This window comes from Trichosurus vulpecula, chromosome 4, assembly GCF_011100635.1.
Source record: "Trichosurus vulpecula isolate mTriVul1 chromosome 4, mTriVul1.pri, whole genome shotgun sequence".
NCBI classification, from domain to species: Eukaryota; Metazoa; Chordata; class Mammalia; order Diprotodontia; family Phalangeridae; genus Trichosurus; species Trichosurus vulpecula.
In genome coordinates this window covers 25669690-25690211 of record NC_050576.1, presented here as the reverse complement: position 1 = coordinate 25690211, position 20522 = coordinate 25669690, and the positions used below count along the sequence as shown (strand labels likewise).

General features: G+C 49.0%; 1 protein-coding gene across 1 annotated transcript in view; it reads left to right on the top strand.

The window, feature by feature from the left end:
* Nucleotides 1-5512: 5512 nt before the first annotated feature.
* The window catches only part of ACOT11 (acyl-CoA thioesterase 11), a gene marked incomplete at its 5' end in the record, with an annotated part of 35674 nt that continues 20664 nt past the window's right edge, over nucleotides 5513-20522 (top strand). Inside the window, 4 exon segments of the mRNA XM_036753588.1 lie at nucleotides 5513-5582; nucleotides 12300-12360; nucleotides 13763-13861; nucleotides 20012-20147. Coding sequence (XP_036609483.1) covers nucleotides 5513-5582; nucleotides 12300-12360; nucleotides 13763-13861; nucleotides 20012-20147 — 366 coding nt within the window.

Genomic DNA, 20522 nt, shown 5'->3' with positions numbered 1-20522 from the left:
AGCAGATGGAGGTTAAGTGACTCGTCTAGAGTCACACAGCTAGTAGGTGTCCAAGGCTGCATTTGAACTCAAGCCCCATACCACTGTGACAGTTCACTGTCTGATAGTAATGGTAGCACATGTGTCTTTTCCCCCATTTTACAGGTGAGGAAATTGGGGCTTGAGACATAGCATAATAAAAGGAGTCCTGGATTGGAGTTGGAAGATCCAGGTTCGAATCTTGCCTCTGGCATTTTCTCTTTGTGTCCCTCCCCTTCTCAGGGCCTTGATTTTCTCCCCTATAAATGAAAAGATGGGATTAATTGAGCTCTAAACTTTTTTCTAACTCCCAGTCTTGTGACCTAAGCCTTGGCCAAGATCACCTGGGTCATGGCTGCTAGAACAGAGACTCAGCCCAGGCCCTGGACACCAAGGGAAGTGCCCTGTCTCTGACATTCTTGTGCCCGAGGCTCCAGAAGTAGAACGGACCCCCAAAGTTGTTTAGTCCATCCCCTCACTTTACAGCCAGGGAAACTGAGGCCCTGGGGGGTTAAGTGACTTGCAGGAGCATGCAAACATTAAGTAGAAGAGCCAAGATTTGAATCCAACTCATCTGTCCTTTCAAGGACAGTGTCTATGTCACTTCCACCACTCTAAATTAATAGGCATTGTGCTGGGCAATAATCATAGGGTGATGGGACCTCAGAGGTCGCCTATTGCAGACCCCTAATTTTAGAGGAGGAGACTGAGGCACAGAGGGATTTATTTTTTATTTTTTGAGGCAATCGGGGGTTAAGTGATGTGTGTGTCAAGTGTCTGAGGCTGGATTTGAACTGAGATCCTCCTGACTCCACTGCATGCCTAGCTGCCCCAGGGATTTATAAATATAAGTGGGACAAGGTTTCTGCCTTCATGGTGCTTGCCAGCCTAGTAGCCAGACAAAGACCCATGTGGATTCCTTTCACTCATATTTGCATGAGTCAGAGTCATTAAACACTTATTAAGCACCGACTGTTTGCCAGGATACAAAGAAAGCCATAAGACAGTCCCTGCTCTCACAGAGCTCCAGTCTAATGGGGGAAGTGATGTTAAAAAGGAGGTAAAAATCAGAGGGGTGGTGGTGGCGGTGGATACTCAGCACAGAGTGTGATGAAGTCCTGCTGCCCAGGTGGGAAATGCCCCAAGGAGGTGGGAGCTGCAGAATTGATTTCATCTTGCAGAATGATGATTCTGGAGATGGTGAGGTCCAGGGCAGCAGTCAGGTGGGAAATGATGAGGGGAATTCCCCGAGTGTCCTCATTGGATGGTGGGGATCTGAGAGGTGCCTCCCCCTCCCTCCAACCGAAGAGAGTAGAGATGATCTTAGACAAGTCACATCCCTTGCTCTAAATTGCTTTATTTCTCCCTCCCTGGTTCCTTCCCAGTGCCTTGCCTGAGCCTATTTGAATCCGAGCTTTGCCACTTATGACCTGTGTGACCTTCAATCTGAGCCTCAGTTTCTCTAACTGTAAAATGGGCACCATAACACTTGCGCTACCCCAGTTCCCAGAGGTGTCATGAGGGCAACGTTTTTTACATCTTAAAGTGCTACAAAGATAGACACCATTTTATTTGGAATGAGCCTCTTTGTTCTGGCTTTGTCTCACGAGCCAGGCCGTCAGCCATCCCCTTGTTCTGGCTTTCCTGGCAGCATGGAGCTGTCAGAGGTCAGAGGAGCTGGGGAGGATCCTACTTTTCCTACTCACTAATTGGGCGAGTCACTTTGTCCCCTGGGGCCTCAGTTTCCTCGTGTATAGAATGGAGGGCTTGGACTAGATGAACCCCAACGTCCCTTCCAGCCCTCAATCTGTGGTCCTTTGGATGTGGCTGTTGGGGTTTGAAGACTTGGCTTCCAAATGCAACCACTCGGGACTTTTTAAGGAGAACAAGATCTCCCCGGGGGCCCTTGTGAGAGCAGCCAACCAAATGGTGGTTTATGGAGCAAGAATTGGAGGGGTGGGGAGTGGGAGGAGGGCGGTGCCTCCTGCCGGTCCTTCTGTTCCAAGAAGGTATGTCTGTCCTCAGCCTTGTTTAAAGAAAGACACAAATCCCTCCATTCCTCTCCCACCTCACCCTGTCTCATCAGTGCAAGGGAATGGCGAACAAAGCTGGCTGCCACCAGTGATCAGCTGGGATGGAGCCAATTCAGTGCAATAAGCATTGAGTAGGCACCTACTGTGTGCTAGGCTCTGGGGTTGATTCAGAGGGCCAAGGAGATTTGGTGAAGGAGACATTGGTCCCTAATGAACAAGGGCAGCCCACCTGGGGAGGGAGGGCTTCAAGCCCAGTGAGGTCTGCTGGCTAACAAACAGTCCATTGTTCCTCGGACTTGGTCCGGCAGGTGGGGCTGGAGGGAAGTACCTGGAAGTAAGAGCTGGGGCCCTTTTTCCAAGATGGTCCCAGCCTGAGCCTTGCCTGCCTGGCTGAACCTCCAGACAGAGTCAGGGAGTGGTAGAAGGTAAAGTCCCCTACCGGGGACAGCTCAATCAAATGATTGAGTAGGTGGCTTTTTTCTTGGGGGCGGGGTAGCTCCCAGACCTGAGGTGGGGGGAGGATCATAGAACGTGAGCCAGAGGGACCTCAGAGCCTTGGAGGTAGAACAAGGCAGCATGCCGAATGTCAGAGTAGGAAGGGGCCAGCTTAGAGCACAGGATGTAGGGATAGGGAATGTGAGAAGACAGAGCCTAGAATGTGAGAACCTAGAACCCAGAATGTGAGAACACAGAACCTAGAGTGTGAGGACACAGAACCTAGAGTGTGAGAACACAGAACCTAGAGTGTGAGAACTTAGAACCTAGAGTATTAGAACACAGAACCTAGAATGTAAGAACACAGCACCTAGAGGATGAGAACACAGAACCCATAGCATCAGAGTGGGGAAAAATCTCCCAGTATAGAATTATTAGAACACTGAACATAGAACACAAAACATACAATGTCTTAAAAATTGGTATTTTGTTTTTGCCATCGCCTAGATTTTCCCCAGTATCCCTCCCCCTCTCCTCTTCCAGAAAGACATCTCTTATCTTATTTTTATCTTATCCCTTATCTTATTTTTGAAAGAGAAAAAGAAGAGGAGGAAGAAGGGAGGTATACAATGTTCCAGCAGGAAAAGAAATAAGACCACAGAACCTAGAACACAAATGGTTAGAACTGGAAGAAACCTTTGAACATGTGTTGTCAGTATGTAGAATGTTGGAGTAGGAAGTGGTCTTGGAAAATAAAACATTGTTCATGGAACATAGAACCTAGAATACAATATTGAACACTAGAGCATTGAACATAGAACCTAGAGTGTTATAGCAGGAAGAGATCTCAGAAGGTAGAATGTTAGAACCTAGAACATAAACATTTAGAATTAGTAGAGACCTCTGTACATGGCTATTAGGCTCTAGAACATTAGAGCAGGAAGCTGCCTAAGAACATGGAATGTTAGAACCTAGAACATAAATAGTTAACACTAGTAGAGACCTCTGTACATGTGATGTTAGGATCTAGAACATTAGAGCAGGAAGCTGTCTAAGAACATGGAATGTTAGAGCCTAGATGATTGGCACAGCAAAGGACTAAAATGCACCAATAAGCACTGTATTGTGTTGTTCAGTCACTCAGGCATGTCTGACTCTTTGTGACTTCACGGACTACATCCATGGGGTTTTCTTTGCAAAGATGCTGGAGTGCTTTGCGATTTCCTTCTCCAGCATGTCCCCACTTTACAGATGAGGAACTGAGGCAAAGAGGCATTAAGTGACTTGTCCAGGGTCATACAGTTAGCAAGTGCCTGTGGCTCAATTTGAATTTGTGTGTTCCTGACACATTTCTTTAGAATCGTGTTTGTAAATGCTTAGGATAAAATACAGAGGAATACCAAGGAGACTACTTGTACCAGAGGACAGTTATCCTAACATTTAAAAAAAGCAAGTCACAGAGCTCAGGTTAAGAGCCCCTCACTAAGAGGGTCCGTCCAAGCTAAGCCTGCTGTCCTGGCTGTGCCATTGCCGATTGGTGCAGGTTTGGACCATGAAGAAAGGCCTTGGTGGCCAGCCAAGAGTCAGTCTGGTACATTGGACAGCGCCTGGGGCTGGAAGTCCTGCTCCCAGGGGGTTCCAGGAGTAAGCCCTTTGCAAGGAGGCATCTTTCATTCTTTGTTCAGATACCCCCAGAGCCGGGCACAGAGTAGATGCTTCATAAATGCTTGTGGATTGATTGATACAGTGAAACGAATATTGTATGTGGAGGTCAGACAGCCTGGGTCTACTTGCTACCTGTCACTTCTTTTTCCTGAACCTCGGTTTCCAAATCTGTAAAATGGGAAGGGTGGACCAGATGAACTTTAGGGGTCCCTACACCTCTAAACATATGATCTTGGGAATTCGGCAGCTGTGTGACCTTGGGCAAGGTGCTTGTTCATGCTGGGCCTCGGTCTTCTCAGCCCTTGATGTGCTTGGGTGCATGTTCCTGGCAGGGGCCCAGAGTGGGAATGGTTGGGACAAGCTCTGCCAGGCAGCTCTCTCTTCCCTTCCTTCCCTCCCGCCCACAAGCCCAGGGCCTTGAGCCAGGGGAGCTGCCTCATGGGTGGGGGTGGGGTGGGGGAGGGAGGGAGAAATGGGGGAGGGAAGGAGTATAGACCTCCAGGATGGAGTCACTGAGCTTGCCTTTTCTGACACACCGTGGGGAGCCAATGTATTAAATTCATTTTTTTAATTTATAAAGTCTCCCCAGTGGTTTCTTTTAGGGAAAGATAATCAATGCAGCTTAGGGTGCACACACAATAGCATTAAGGAGCTAATTAAATTTTGCAATTAGATGTTGCTACCCTGGTTTTTTAAGTCTTGGTTGGCTCAAAAAATATGGTGGGTTGTTGTTTTATTTTTTAAAGGCAAAAGCCTCAATCTGGTCCCAGTGGCAGTCCTGGGAAAGAGGGACTGGCTTGGCCTCAGAGCAGAACCAGGAGCCATGGGCTGGGGTGGAGGGCAGGCAGGACAAATTTCCTCGTCATCCTAAAGTGGAGTGAGCTGGGAGTGGGAGGGGGTGGGTCCTCCCTCCTCCCAAGTCTTCAGGCAGAGACACTGAAGGCATGCCACATGGGCAGGGCAATGTTGGCAAGCTAATGAGTGTCCAGAGGAGGGTGACCAGGATGATGAGGGCACCAAAGATAACAGGGGGGAGGGGGAGAGAGAGAACCAGAGAGTTGCCTGGATGGTCTAGATTAGAGCCAGGACCACTGGGCAGAGGTCTCTGAGAAGCAACTTTAGGCTCCATACGTTAAGAGCTGTCCCAGCTTGGGATGGGCTGCCTCAGGAGTCATGAGGTCTTTACCCAAGGCTGGGTGACCACCTACGTGGCACGTAGTCATGAGGTACAGGGATTCTTGTTCAGGTAAGGGGTGGACTCAGTGATCTCAGAGGTCCTGTCCAGCTCTAGACACCTTTGATTGTGGGGGGCATCAGGTGACTTTGGGGGCACATGTCCCTTTCTCTTTCCTTGTGTTTAGCTGAGAAACACGCAGGCTGCCCGTGTGTAACGGCCTCAGTGGACGACATCTATTTTGAGCACACCATTAGGTGAGTGACTGCCTCAGAGTTCTCCCCTTCCCCATTTGGGGCTGAGCCCCCTCCCCAATCCCAACCTAGCACTGATCCCTCAGTGACCCCAGCCCTTTTCTAGCCTCCAAATCATTTCATGGTTGGTTGGAGCTGGGGCATTTAGCCCGAGACAAGAGAAGGCTTGGGGTGAATACAATATAAGCATGACCTTGAAGTGTCTGAAGGCCACCAGGGAGAAGGAGGCTTGCCTCAGAGACATTTTGGGGAGGCAGCGAGTATGGGGGAAAGAAGCCAGAGGACCTGGGTTCCAATTCCACCCTGATGCCTATTACCTGTTTCTTCTGTCTCCCGGTCTCAGTTTCCTCATCTGTAAAGTGAGGAGGTTGAACAAAATGGCCTCTGGGGTCCCTCCCAGCTAGGGATGTGTCTTCAGACAAGGAGGCTTGTACAAGAGGGTGGGCCAATGGTGCCGTGTTAGTGGGCTTCCTGCCATCACTAAGGGGAGGCTGGATGACCATGACGATCAGACAGCACGCCTCCTGGGCCCTCCTGGCGATGAGATTCTGTGGTTCTTTGACTCCCCTGAGCTGGCTTGGTTGACTAAGAAGGGGGTGAGGGAAGGGGCTTCTTAAGGAACATCATCACTCAATCACTAGAGACTTAGTGTCCAAGGTGTTTTTTTCTTGCCCTGCCCCTATAAGCGAGGGAGTACAAAGATTGCTATCCCCATGGGCCAGATGGGGAAACTGAGGCAGAGAATGGACGTGATGTATGCCTAGTCCAGCAGGATTAGTCCAGAGATCAGAAGAGGCCTCTGCATGACTCTTGGCTCCAGGCCTCAGCAGATGTGTGACCCTGGGCAAATCACATCTCTCAAAAGGGGCAGTTTTACAGAAGAGAAGATAGTTAGCCTGAGCTTTGGCTCAGGGTTCGAGGGTATAGAAATGAATATGACCATGCCGTGTGGACGATGGGAAGGAATGTCCTATGTGAATGTGTGGAAGGAACTGGGAGTGTTTAGCCTGGAGCAGAGAAGTCTCTGTTGTTGTTTAATCATTCTTCTGACTCTCAGTGACCCCATTTGCGGGTTTTTTGGCAGAGACACTGGAGTGGTTTGCCATTTCCTTCTCCAACTCATTTTACAGATGAGGAAACTGAGGCAAACAGGGTAAAGTGACTTGCCCAAGGTCACACCGTTGGGAAGTGTCTGAAGCTGGATCTGAACTCAGAAAGCTGAGTCTTTCTGACTCCAGGCCCAGTGCCCTGTCCACTACACCACCCAGCTGCCCCCCAAGAGAAGTCTTAGGACCAAGGTGCTAATTGCCTTCAAGTATTCAAAGGACTGTGTTGTAGAAGAGGGATTCCATTTATTCTGCTTGGCCCCCAGAATGCAGAACCAGGCATTGTGGATGGTGGGTGTAGGGGTATTGATAGCTCAGTATAAACTACTTGATGGTCACAGTTGGGCCACAGTGGAGTGGGTGGCCTCTCTGGCTAGGGATGGACAGATAGACAGGTGACACATTGGGAAAGCTCTTTCTCTGTGTTACGGGCTGGACTTACAAATAGAAGTAAACAAGACAGTCTCTGCCCTCAAGGAGCTACTGAGTCTCTGTAGGGGTATAAGTGGTCAGTAGCCTGGGATGCCATAGAGAAGTCTGAGTATGTATGGCCAGGAGCTGGGCTCCTTGTCCTGGGAGGGCACTGAGGGCCTGAGCGGCCTGTAAGCTCTATCCTCCTGTGCCTCCCCCCCCCCCCCGAAACAGGATGTGTCTGATTTGGTGCACGGGGGGGGGTGTGGGTTGGATGTTGCAGCAGCCACATCGAAGGAGGCCATTGCTAGTGCATGGAGGGAGGGCCTGGCTCTCCTGAGGAGTCTCCCTGCCAAGGGGGCCTTGTTCCCTCTTGTCTCCATTGGATGGCACCTCTGCAGGATGCTGGCGGGCGCCCACGCCTTGCTGTGCCGAGGGCTTCTGACGCATCCGGGCAAGGAGTTTGTTGGCCCCGTGCCCAGGGCTGTGTGTGTGTGTGTGTGTGTGTGTGTGTGTGTGTGTGTGTGTGTATGAGAGAGAGAGAGAGAGAGAGAGAGAGAGAGAGAGAGAGAGAGAGAGAGAGAGAGAGAGAGAGAGAAGAGGGAGAGAGGGAGAGAGAGAGAGAGAAAGAGAGAGAGAGAGAAGGAGGGAGGGAGAGGGGAGAGAGAGAGACAGAAAGAGAGAGAGGGAAAGAGAGAGGGAGAGAGAGACACACACAGAGAGAGAAAGAGATGGAGAGAGAGACAGAGAGAGAGGGGAGAGAGACAGAGACAGAGACAGAGAGACAGAGAGAAGGGGAGAGAGAGACAGAGAAAGAGAGAGAGAGGTAGAGAGGTAGAGAGGGAGAGCTTGTTTATGCCTGGTGGGTTGTAACACAGGCATATCAGGAATAAAAGTGGCTACTCCTTCCAGCCCTGCTGCCCCAGGGAGGCCCGGAAAGGAGTGTGGGGCAATGGACGGATGAGTCGACAAGGTCAGGAGTAGGGCAGAACCTTCCCAGGCATCCTGGCTGGCTCATGCCCAGGGAGTGGTGCTACTAAGAAGGGCCTAGGCTGCAACTCTCAGCCCTTGCTGGGGCTGAGGCCGTCACCTGGTCTGTGTCTAGGGAAAAAGTGACTTTGGGTGGGGAACCAAGGCAAGGGGCTGCAGCTCGGGAGGCCCAGAGGAATAGAAACTGGGATGTCAGAGATGGAAAGGGGTGACCTTAGGGAGTACCCAGGCCAACCCTCTCTTTTCATCAGGAGGTCAGCTGCAGGCCTGACATTCAAACCAGGGTCCTTGAACTCCACTCTCATTGTAGAGTTAAATTTCTCTTTTCCAGGCAGACCTCATGGAATCCTAGCATCTTAGAAATGAATAGAGCCTCGGAACTGGACAGGTCCTCTCTGTAGATCCCTAGCCAGGGAGGCCAAGTATACAGACACACTTGTCTGCCTGCACGCACGCACACAGAGTCTTGGTTATTCCTGTAATTGGGGGGGTGGGGAGAAGGCAGGAGATCCCTGAGTTCCCCAAAGTCGATGGGTGGAGGATTGTGGGAAACTCTGGCTAGAGGAGCCAGGGAAAGAAGTGAGGGAAACCCTGTGCCTCAGGGAAAGAAGAACAGACTTCTGGGAGAAATGGAGACTGGCCTGTCTCAGGGCCCTGCCTCTGCTTTCAAACAAGCTGGCCATTTTAGGTAAATGCCATTGGCTTGCAATCACCTCCATGATCAAGTGCAAAATGCTCTGTTTGGCATGCAAAGCCCTTCAAAACCTGGCCCCTCCTACCTTCCTAGTCTCCTCCTGCCTCACTCCCTGACATGTACTCTTCGATGCAGTGACACCAGACTCCTGGCTGTTCCACAAACAAAATATTCTGTCTCCAGACTCCAGGCATTTTCCCTGGCTGTGCCCCATGCCTGGAAGGCCCTCCCTCTTCATCTCTGCCTACTGCCTTCCCTGGTTCCTTTAAGTCCCAGCTCAAATCCCAGGAAGATCCCCAAGTCCTCTTAATTCCGGTGCCCTCCCTCTGTTAATTATTTCCTATTTCTCCTGTCTGTAGCTTGTTTGTACATATCTGTTTACATGTTGTCTCCCCATTAGACTGTAAGCTCCTTGAGGGCAGGGGTTGTCTTTTGCCTCTTTTTGTATCCCCAGCTCTTAGTGCAGTGCCTGGCACACAGTAGGTGCTTAATATTTACTGACCTACTGGGCCTCAAATTGAGGTGTCCAAGAAACCAGGCTTGTTGCTCTCTCCTGCCCTTGTGAGTCACGTTTCTTGCGAAGCTTTTCACTAGGTCCAGACTTTTTTTTTTTCAGAGTGTTTCACCATCATTTAAATGCTCCAAGGAAAGAATTAGCATCATATCTCCAGGATCTTTTTTGCCCCTAAAAGATGGAGATATAGAAAGATTAAATAATTTGCCCCACACAGTTAACAGGATGGTGAAAAAAGCATCATCATCCCCACACATTGTAAGTACAGCAACATCGCAGGATTTAGCTGATGGAGGAGGAAGCTTCATAGATCTTCTAGCCCAAGGGTCTAACTCTATCACCCACCATCCACATCAGGTCTGCCCCTGCTTCTGTATGACCTGAGCGTGGCCCACCTGAGGTTTGCTCAGCCTGATCTAGCCCAGCTTCCCTCCCTGAGGAAGGAAGAAATCAAGGCCTGTGAAGGACGTGACCTCTCAAGGGCACACCAGTTGTAAGGGAGTTGCCTGGATTTGAACCCAAATCTTTTGATTCCGAATCAAGGGCTCTTTCAAATATAATAAAATGGTCCATGTGACATCATAGCTGGGAGGGGCCTGAGAATAATGATGGTCTTCTTAGAATAGTCTTTAGGAGCATTTCCTTCATTCCACCCTCCCTTCCCTCCCTCCCTCCCGTCCTCCCTCCCTTCCTTCCTTCCTCCCTCCCTCCCTTCCTCCCTCCCTTCCTTCCTTTTTTCCTTCCTTCCTTCCGTCCTCCCTTCCTTCCTTCCTTCCTTCCTTCCTTACTTTTTTCCTTCCTTCCTTCCTTCCTTCCTTCCTTCCTTCCTTCCTTCCTTCCTTCCTTCCTTCCTTACTTTTTTCCTTCCTTCCTTCCTTCCTTCCTTCCTTCCTTCCTTCCTTCCTTCTTCTTTCCCTCTTTTTTCCTTTCTTCCTTCCTCATTCCTTCCCTTCCTTTTTCCTCACTACTTCCCTTCCCTTCTCTCCTTCCCTCCCTCTTTTCCTTCCCCCCCCTTCTTCCTTCCTTCCTTCCTTCCCTCCTCCCTCCCTCCCTTCTTTCTTCCTTCTTTCCCTCCCTTCCTTCCTTCTCTCATCATAATAACAGCTGATAGTTTCTGATGCACCTTAAGGTTTGCAAAGCACTTTCTTTATATGTTCAGTGTCCTATTTGATCGTTACAACAATGCTGGGTGGTAGGTACTAGAAGGATTCTTATCCCCATTTTCCAGATAGGAAAACTGAGGCTGAGAGAGATTTAGTGATTTACCTTTGCGCACTCACCTAGGAAGGTGAAAAGGATTGGATTTGAACCCAGGCCTCTCTTGAATCCAGTCAGTGCTCTTTTCTGTCCTAGTAATCTGCCTCTTACCTGGCCTGTACCCCAATTTATCTTCATCATAAGATGATAGCTTTAGAGTTGCAGGGGACCTCAGAGGAAATCTTGTCCAACCCCCTAATTTCACAGATGGATAAACTGAGGCCTGAGGATGTTAAAGGACTGAATGGCTGGGCCTGGGATCCGAACTTGGGTCATCTGACTCCCCCTCACCAGGATGGCTCCATCTCTCTACCAGATATCAAACTTAGTTGTGTCCTCCCAACCCCATTGATCATAAGCTCTTTGAGGGCAGGGCCTGTGGTGTTTTTCCTTTTGGTATTCCTAGTGCCAAACACAGTATCTTACCATAATAAGAAGTTAATAAATGTTAGCTGAATGAATGAATAAATAAATGGCCCATTCTCAAGGATCTCACCAGACACTGGATATCAGATTGTAATACCAAAGATTAATTGATTAACATACATTTATTAAGCACCTTCTGTATGAGTACCATCCTAGATGCCTGAAATATAGAGACAAAAAAGGAACCCATACCTGCCCTTTAGGGGCTTCCAATCTAATCAGGGGAACGAAACAGAGAGGAGAGTGAGGGAGCCAGGGAAGGGGGTCCCAGAGATGGTGAGCAGAGCCACTGGACGGTCCATTGTCATGCCCTGTCCAGTAGCCATGGCTGGGTGGATTCCATGATACTTGTTCCCAAAGCAAGAGTGAGAAGTAGATGTAGTTGAAGGAGGTTGGGGGTCAGAGGGGTGGAGCATGGGATGGGGAATGACCCATGAGAAGAGGCATGTGCTGGGAAGAGCCTGGGATCCTGGACATGGCCGGTGGAGCTGTGCCGCTCAGTGCCTGAGGAAACTGCTTTGTAAAGCATGAAGCCTCATCTATGGGGGGCAGGGACCATAAGAGAAGGCACAGTGATGGTTATAGCTGGAGTGAGATGAAGAAGACATCACCATGGCTGGGGGTGAATCAGGGGAGGCTTCCTGGAAGTGGGAGGACCCGAGTTGGGCTTCCAAGGACAAACTAGATTATCTGAATTCAGATAGGACAGAGAGGAGGGGAGCATTACAGTCAGGAAATAGTGGGTGGAGATATAGGAAGGTAAGGGGGTGTTCAATGATTACAGGGCCATAGGTCTAGAGTTGGAAGGAGACTGAGGCTCAGAGGGATTGGGCAGCTTGCCTATGGTCAGTAAGTGCCAAAAATGGCCTTCAGACTCAGGCCCCTGCCTCCATACCCAGCACGCCCCCACACTTCAGAGGTAAGGACCCTCTGAAAGCATTGGTGACCCTAGGCCTGGGCACAGGGTCCTGCCTAGTCCTGAAGTACTTAATTGTCACAAGGAAGGGAGATTAGGCCTGGGAGTTAGGGAGGGCGTGGCCTAAAGCCCAACCTCCCAGGGAGAGCTGTCCCAGAGTGACCTGTCTGCCTGGGGGCTGCGGGGCTCCTCCTTTCTTTCCTTCCCCTTCTCTCCTTTTCTCTTACTGGATAGTGTCACAGGAAGAGCTGGAAGGCACTTGGAGATCATCCTTCTCACCCCCTCATTTCATAGATCAGGAAACTGCTGACTAGTCACCCAAGATCAAGCAGGGAGGAAGCAGCCCAGCCAGGACTGGAACCCAGGGCCTCTTGGGTTAGTGTTACACTTGTTGTTCTCTCCCCAGAACTGGACAAGTGGTCAACATAAAAGCCAAGGTGAATCGTGCCTTCAACTCCAGCATGGAGGTGTGTATGGGGGGAGGGGTCAGAGGCTGGGGAGGGCAGGTGTGTATGGGGGAGGAGCCTGGGGGGCAGGTGTTTTTGGGGAGAGAGGTTGGAGGCTGGGGGGGGTCAGGTATGGGGGGTTGGAGCCTAGAGGGGTGAGAGGGGTTGGGACCTTGAGGTACCATCTGGAAACTGGGTGGGTTTTTTGACTCACTGCCCTAGCCCTGGCACCCCAAGTTCCAGTTCATCTCCCCACTAGGACATCCCCTTCCCTCTGATCACTCTTGGTTCTTGACTTCTGTCCTCTGGTTGTTCTTGCCCAAAATTAATGCCAACTCATATTTCTATGGTGTTCTGGGGTTTACAAATCCTGTTCTTTATAGCTACCCCATGGGGAAAGTAATCTAAGGACTCTTTATCCTACTTTGCTGATGAGGAACCTGAGGCCCAGAGAAGGGCAATGGATTACCCGAGATCCCTGAGCTAGGAACCAGAATCCAAACCTCAAGGCCAGTTCTTTGCCCTTGGGAGGTCTGGGTATTTAGGCAGTGTGGTGCAGTGAGCAGGGCACTGGACTGGGACTCAGGAGTCTTGGTTCCAGTCTCTATGCCTCTTAATCAGCCCGAGTGGCCTTGGGCAAACCCCTCATGGCCCACTTCCAGTGCACCCTGGGCATGGCTCTGGTGGGCTTTGGGCACCAGCCTCTCCTGGGTGCTCATGCTCATCTCCAGGAGCTTGGCCAGCAGTGGGTGGACAAACACTTTTTTTAGCCACAGCAATCATTAAAGTTCATTTTCTAATGCCAGGAGGTTTTGTGATCTTTGTTATTCCAAGGAAATCAGAAATGGAGACTCCTTGAAATATTAAAGAAGATTAATATTTCCCCCGGCCCCAGGTACCTCTAGATGACTATGAGTAGTAGAGGCTGGTAGTGATCTGCATTGGTGGAGGGAGTTTCCTCACTGGAAATTCTTGTAAATCACAAATCTCCCCCAAATTCATCATCATCCACAACCCCTGCCATGACCCCTTGGAATCTCCTGCTCCACTGGGTTGGGCCGAGCTCCACATGGCAGAATCTGGGTCTCTGGGCAGGATAAGGTCAGAAAAACTAGAAAGCCAAGTTATAGCCACCTTTGGGGCTGGAAATGTTGGAGAGGCCCCATTACCTCCTGGACTGGCCCCCTGCTGCTCCCTTTGGCCTCCTCTTTGCAGCCATGGCTTTCTCTGAGCCCCCAGGCCCTGGTATCTGACACCTTCAGAATCTGGACTGGGCTTCTTCCAAGCCCTGGCCTGGAGAAGTGGATTCATACATGGTCAACACATGAAGAACTAGGGCTCTGGGAACCCCCAGGGAGGCTGAGGGGTGACCCAAGCACCTACTGCTGAGTTTCCTTAAACCAAGATGTCTTTACCCTGCTAGGTGGGCATCCAGGTGACCTCAGAGGACCCCTGCACTGAGAAGCAGTGGAGCGTATGCAAAGCTCTGGCCACATTTGTGGCCCAGCGAGACTCTTCCAAGGTAGGGAAAGCCTGCCATTACCATTCCAAACCAGCTAGTGACCAGCCCTCCTGGTCCGGGCTTTCCCTGTAGCTGTGGGTCACATTTATAGGCTGAGGGGCCTGGGCCAGCAGGAGGCTCAGCTTCCCTGACGCAGGGAGGGCAGCCAAGAGTCCGTGGTCCCAGCAGAGTCCAGCAAATGTCCATGAAATGGCATAGGGCCAAACCAGGCAGGCTGGCATAGTTGTAGGATTCACAGGACCCTGGAATGTATAGGGTGTGTTCAGGGATCACAGAATCCTAGATGTGGGATTGGGGCAGAGATGGGAGGGGGCTCAGAGACCATCTGGCCTAATCTTTCATTTTATAGATGAGGAAACTCCTGTCCAGGGAGGATTAAACAACCTTTGCAATGTTACAACAGCTAAAAAATGTCTGAGGTGGGATTTGAACCCAGATCTTGTGCTTCCAAAACCTGGAATTCTTTCCACCTTACTTAAATTCCTACTGTATGAGGATTGGAGGAAGAAGCTGGAAAAGAGGAGACTATGGTGAGGAAGGGGAGAGAGACATGAGAGCTGATAGGGGTCTTCCACTATTTGAAGTGCTAACGAGGGATTAGATTTATCCTCTGGTCCCAGAGAGCAGAACCGGGAACAGAAAACAAAACAAAGAAGTGCATGGAGACTTCACATCAGGAAGACATTCCTAGCAGTTACAGTTGTCCCAAGATAGGACAGGCTGCCTCCCTAGTTAGTGTATGCCCCTATCCTTGGAGGTCCCTCAAGAAGCGGCAGGGTATCTAGCATATTGTCATAGAGTTTGGTTTTCAGTTATAGGTTCAGCCAGGCGACCCCTGAAGACCCTTGCAATTAATCAATCAATCAATTCAGCCCATTCCATGTGCCAGGCACTGTCCTAGGTGCTGAGGATACAGCTACAATGAATGAAACTCTCCTTCCTCCTAAAGGGGTCAGCTAGTCCAATGCTCCTCATTTTACAGAGAAAACAGAGACTGGGAATGATTTTCCCAATGTGTCACAATGACTAAATCCTCTAATGGACATTGAGGCAGCTGGGTGATGCACTGGATAGAGCACTGGGCCTGGAGTCAGGAAGACCAGAGTTCTAATCCTGCCTCAGACTCTTATGAGATGAGTGGTCATTTAACCTCTGCCTCTGTTTCCTCATCTACAGAGTTAGGATATTAGTAACACCTACATCCCAGGGTAGTCGTGAGGTTAAAATGAGGTTACATTTGTAAAGTGTTTTGCAAACCTTAGGGTCCAGTTGTGGGACTCATTGTTCCTCTGAGCCTGAGAAACCAGGCAGGGGAGGGGGTGGTCAGCACTCATGGAAGGCAGCCTGGCAGAGGCGACTTTTGAGCTGTATCCTGCGTGATTTCAATTGGGGGGAGCTGAGGGAAGGCATTTCAGGCACAGGCTTTAGTAGAAAAGGAGAAGGAGTGGGGCAAACATACTTGAGTTCAGGGGTGGCCAGGAGCCTGGACTGGCTGGGGCTAAGCAGATGAGTAGGAGGAAATAACATAGCATAGGTAAGGAACATAATTGCCCAGATAATTAAACTATAATCTCTGGCTCAGTTAATCATTCCTGGGGGAAGCATCCGGTTTGAACCACAACGCCATAACCTATACTGTTATTATAATCACTACCATCAACTTGCTGATGATCATAAGAAGAGCTGGCATTTACATAGGGCTTGTAGGTTTGTGAAATGCCTCCATATATCATCTCATTTGATCCTTGCAACAACCCTGTGAGGCAGGTGATATCGTCTCCATTTCAGAGATGAGGAAAGAGAGGCCTGGGGAACCTAAGTGACTTGCCCAGAATTGTTTCCCCTTGTATAATATTAGCTCCTTGAGGGCAGGGATTATTTCATTTTCATCTTGGAACTCCTCCAAACACTTAGTACCAGGCCAGGAACATAGTGGGTACTTAATAAATACTTGTTGATTCCAGCAGAGCCCCTGGCAGACTGGCTGAGACCAAAGGGAGGTTCTAGGTTGCTGGTCTTTCTTCAGGGAAGAGTGCGTCATAGTCTAACAAACTTCTGGTTGACTCTGGCTCCAGTTTTCAGGACAGTACTCTCTCCTGGTTCTCCTCCTACCTCTCTGGCCATTCCTTCTCAGTCTCCTTTGCTGGATCCTCTTCCAAGTCAGACCAGCTAACAGTGGAGGTCCCCAAAGCTCTGTCTTGCACCTTTTTCTCTTCTTTTTCACTCAATGATCTCATCAGTTCCCACAGTTTCAATGATCTCTTTGCAGATGGCTCTTAGATCACTTCTCAGGTCCTCACCTCTCTCCCAAACTCTGATCTCACATTTCTAATTACCTTTAGATTTCTTGAACCACAGGCACCTTAAACTCAACATATTCAAAGCTGAAATCAACCTAACCCAACTCTCCCTTCTGCCTAACTATTCTGTTGCTGTCAGGGGTACCGTGATCCTCCCAGACCCTCAGGCTCCCAACCTAGGTGTCATCTTCAACTCATTTCTCACCCACCCCTATATCCAGTCACTGGTCAAATCCTGTCATTTCTACATGTGTAACTTCTCTATATGCCCACTTCTCTCCTCTGGCCCCGCCACTGCCATGGTTTGGGTTCTCATCACCTTATACTTGGACTCTTGCAATAGCCTGCTAGCTGTACATGATCTTAAACCTCCCCCACTCCAATCCATTCAACATGTCAAATCGGTGATCCTAAAGTACAGGTCTGATCATGTCAACGCCTCCCCCCACCCCGCATTCAATCAACCCCACTGGCTCCCTATCACTTCCAATATCAAACCAGCTATTTGGCACTCAAAGCCTTTTGTAACCTGGTCCCATGCCCTTGACCCACCCTTCCAGTCTTCTTACACCTTATATCTTCCTACCTCTTGGACCCTGTGATTCAGGGATACTGTGATGCTCCTTGAACAAGATGCTCCTCTAGGCTCTGAAGATTTTCACTGGCTGTCAGCCATGCCTGGAATTCTCTCCCTCCTCATCTTCTGGCTTCCCTGAAGACCCAGCTAAAATCCTGTCTTCTACAGGAAGTCTTTCCACATCCTCCTTAATTCCAGTGCCTTCTCTCTGGTAATTGTCTCCAATTTATCCCTTCGTATAGTTGGTTTGTACAGAGTTACTGGCATGTTGTCTCTCCCACCATACTGTGAGCTCTCTGAGAACGGACATTGTCTTTTACCGCTTTTTGTACCCCCATTGGTTAGCACATGGTACTTAACAAATGTTTGCTGACTGATGGGCCTGACTATATTCTGCCCCCCTCTGCCCCTCCCTGCCCAGTGGCTCCCTATCACCTCCTGGAGCAAATGTACAATTTTCTGCTTGGTTTTCCAAGCCCTTCCTGACTTGGCACCTTCCTAACTTTTCAATCTTCATGCACCTTACTCCCCGTCCCCCAACATATTCTAAAGGCCAGTCCAATGACCCTAGCATCTGTGCTATGCTTTGACATCTCATGTCCTGACCGATAACTTTTGCTTGCTGTTCCCGGTTCCTGGAGCTATCTCTCTCCTCATCTCTTCTTCCAGGCTTCCCTGGCTTCTTTCAAGTCCCAGCAAACTTTCCTGATCCAGATTCACCCCTTTGCTAATTCCCCTTAATGCTGGAGCCTTCTTTCTGTTTATTATCTCTAATTTATCCTGTCTACAGCTTTTTGGTGAAGAGTTGTTTGTAGATTGTCTCCCCCATTAGACTTTGAGAGCAGGGATGAGTTTTTGCCTTTCTTTATATCCCCAGTACTTAGCACAGTGCCTGGCACAAAGCAGGCGCTTAATAAATGCTAGCTGTCTGACTGCTGTTTGAGCATCTCTGTTACTAGATATGACAGCTAATAAAGGTGAGGAGATAAAAAAAACCCTTCCCCGCCACTGCTCTACTCTGAACACCTGCTCTTGGCCTGAGCCTGAAACTCTCAAGTGGCATCATCGACTATAGGGAATGGCCACCTTAGCTATTTAAACCCCTCTAGGGGTGGAGCCCATCTTCAGTCAGCAAACCCCAAGTTCGTCTTCCAATTCAATTGGAGAAACTTTGCCATACTTTGTAAGAGGCCCCTGGGGGCTAAAACAGCTTTGTAATTAGTTTAACACCTCTTAAACAGATTACCACTTTATTATCTCCATGATGAGTCCCTTGCTTTCCAACACTGCCTCACTCAACACCAGTGAACCAATTGGTCAAAGATCAGCTGCCCCTCTTCACTTAGGTGTCTGCATGCTCTCTCCTCTCAGGGAATGGAAGCTCTCTGGTGGTAGAACATGTTTCTTTCTTTTTTTATCTTTGTAACAGTATCTAGCACGGTGCTTGACATGTAATGTTGTTGTCGTTCAACTGTTTTCAGTCAAGTCCAACTCTCTGTGACCCCATTTGGGGTTTTCTTGGCAAAGATACTGGCGTGGTTTGCCATTTCCTTTTCCAGCTCATTTTACAGATGAGGAAACTGAGGCAAACCAGGTGAAGTGACTTGCCCAGAGTCTCACAGTTAGGAAGTGGCTGAGGCCAGATTTGAACTCAGAAAGAAGAGGCTTCCTGGTTCCCAGCCCAGTAGTGGGTGCTCAATAAAAGCTTATTGCTTGATGTCAGCTGAGCACCTGGTAAACTGGTTGAGACTAGGGGAAGGATCTAGGTCTTGCCTTAGAGAAGAATTAATATTATAGTCTGTAATATATCATATATTATAATGTTATAGTCTATAATATATTATGGATATATGTAGCAATGGTAGTGACCTGAGAGTAAGAAGATGCCTTAGCATCCACAACCTGAGCAGTAAAGTCCTGCCAACATTTCTTGTGTGCCCAGTAGGTGCAGGGATCTGTTGGGACCACAGGATATAGAGGTAAAATCAATAAATCAATGAGTATTCATCAAATACCTGCTAAGTGCCAGGCATTGGGGTTATAAATACAAAAATGTCCTCGAAGAGCTGCCATTCTATGGGGGTGGGGATGGGGGGATCACATACTTACATACGGATTAATAGATATCACTGTTGGGCCCAGGGGAACTGAACTACTTGCCTTCTCCCATCTAAGGGGCCCCAAGCTCTGGGCTTGTTATGTACAACCTAGTTCAGTCCTGAGGGAGCCTGACATTTAAAAGAGAGGGGTAGGTTTATTTCTCATACTCTTTGATTCTTTATTCCCCCTCCTCAGAGCCTTGTGGAAAATCACTGAAAGCCTAGATTTGACTCATTTCTGGGATTTCCCCCAAAGGGTATAGAAAGTACTCAATATCAAGCAGGTATAGGACAGCTATTTATTTCCTCCACTAAGGAAGAAATGCTTAGAACACTAAAGACTAATCAGTATGTACTAACAAAGACTCAAAGCTTGACCTAGTAACCAATACTTCCTATTGGACTCTCCCAGGAGGCTGACATTTAAAACATTAAAATATGAGACATTTAATGGGGATTGACATTTCACCTTTATTTCAACTCTATATTGTCCAAAAGACTCCCTCAAGGTCAATGGCTTCTGGGAGACCAGGGCAGGGCTTGGGTTTCTCCTCCTGTCATGGTCCATTTTCTCCAGGAAGTGCTCATAGTAGCACCTGAGTGAGGGACTCAGGGGCTTCTGACTCATGAAATCACCTTGAAGGCTAGAAACATCTATCTTGGGATCATTATTTGATCACCTGTATTAGAGAAAGAAATACAAAAATGAGGAGGCCGGGGGGGGGGGCCACCTAGGCAGCATGTGCTTTAGCCACTATGTGTAAATCTGTTGCTGAACGTGCAGAGGGAGGTGCAGGGGGTATGCGGTTCCTTTCCCCCCTATCATGGGAAGTCCCAGAGAGGAGAATTCCATACGGCACATTTCAGGGAGAGGAAGAAGAGAATGAGTGGAACTTGTCTCTTTCTCTTAAGTCTACTGTAGGGTGTTTGGTCAGAGAGGTCAGGGAGGAATAGGAGGAAAGATGCAGGGTCTTAAAGGCCAGTGGTAGAGAGGTCTTTGGGAAGAAAGATGCTGTGGAGTTGTCCAAGGTTGCGTCCCAAGAAGGAGCCTTCTTCTTCATTGCACCCTGTTTCCTGACAATGCACAGATCATCCCATGATATAAATAGATATGCTTTTTGTTGATTTTGGTCTCTTCTTGCCCTTGCTCCTTCTCTCCCATTCTGGGTGGCAGGTAAAGCTAAAACAGATTTTGCCACTGACAGAGGAGGAAAAGGTAGAGTACAGTGTGGCGGCAGAACGTCGAAGGATGAGGCTGGTGTACACAGAAACCATCCAGGACCTACTGGCCAAGAGCATCATTCAAGATGGTAAGGTGCCCCTGCAGGACCCAGTGTGGGAGCAGACCATAGGGTGGGCAGAGAGAAATGGTCTGGGACTGACCTCCAGGGAAGGGTGACTAGGGTGGTCAGAAGACTGAAAACCATGCGGGGTAAAATGGGAGATAATTCAGAGAAGAGAAGACTCAGGGTGCACATAAGGGCCATTGTCAAGAATTTGTGTGGAAGCTTGGCCCTAGTGGGCAGAACAATGGATGCAAGTGGCAAAGAGTGGGCTGTTTCCCTCTGACCTCTCTGACCACACCTTTTCTTTTCTTTTTATTAGGGAAAAAGGCAGGGCAATTGGGGTTAAGTGACTTGCCCAAGGTCACACAGCTAGTAAGTGTGTCAAGTGTCTGAGGCCGG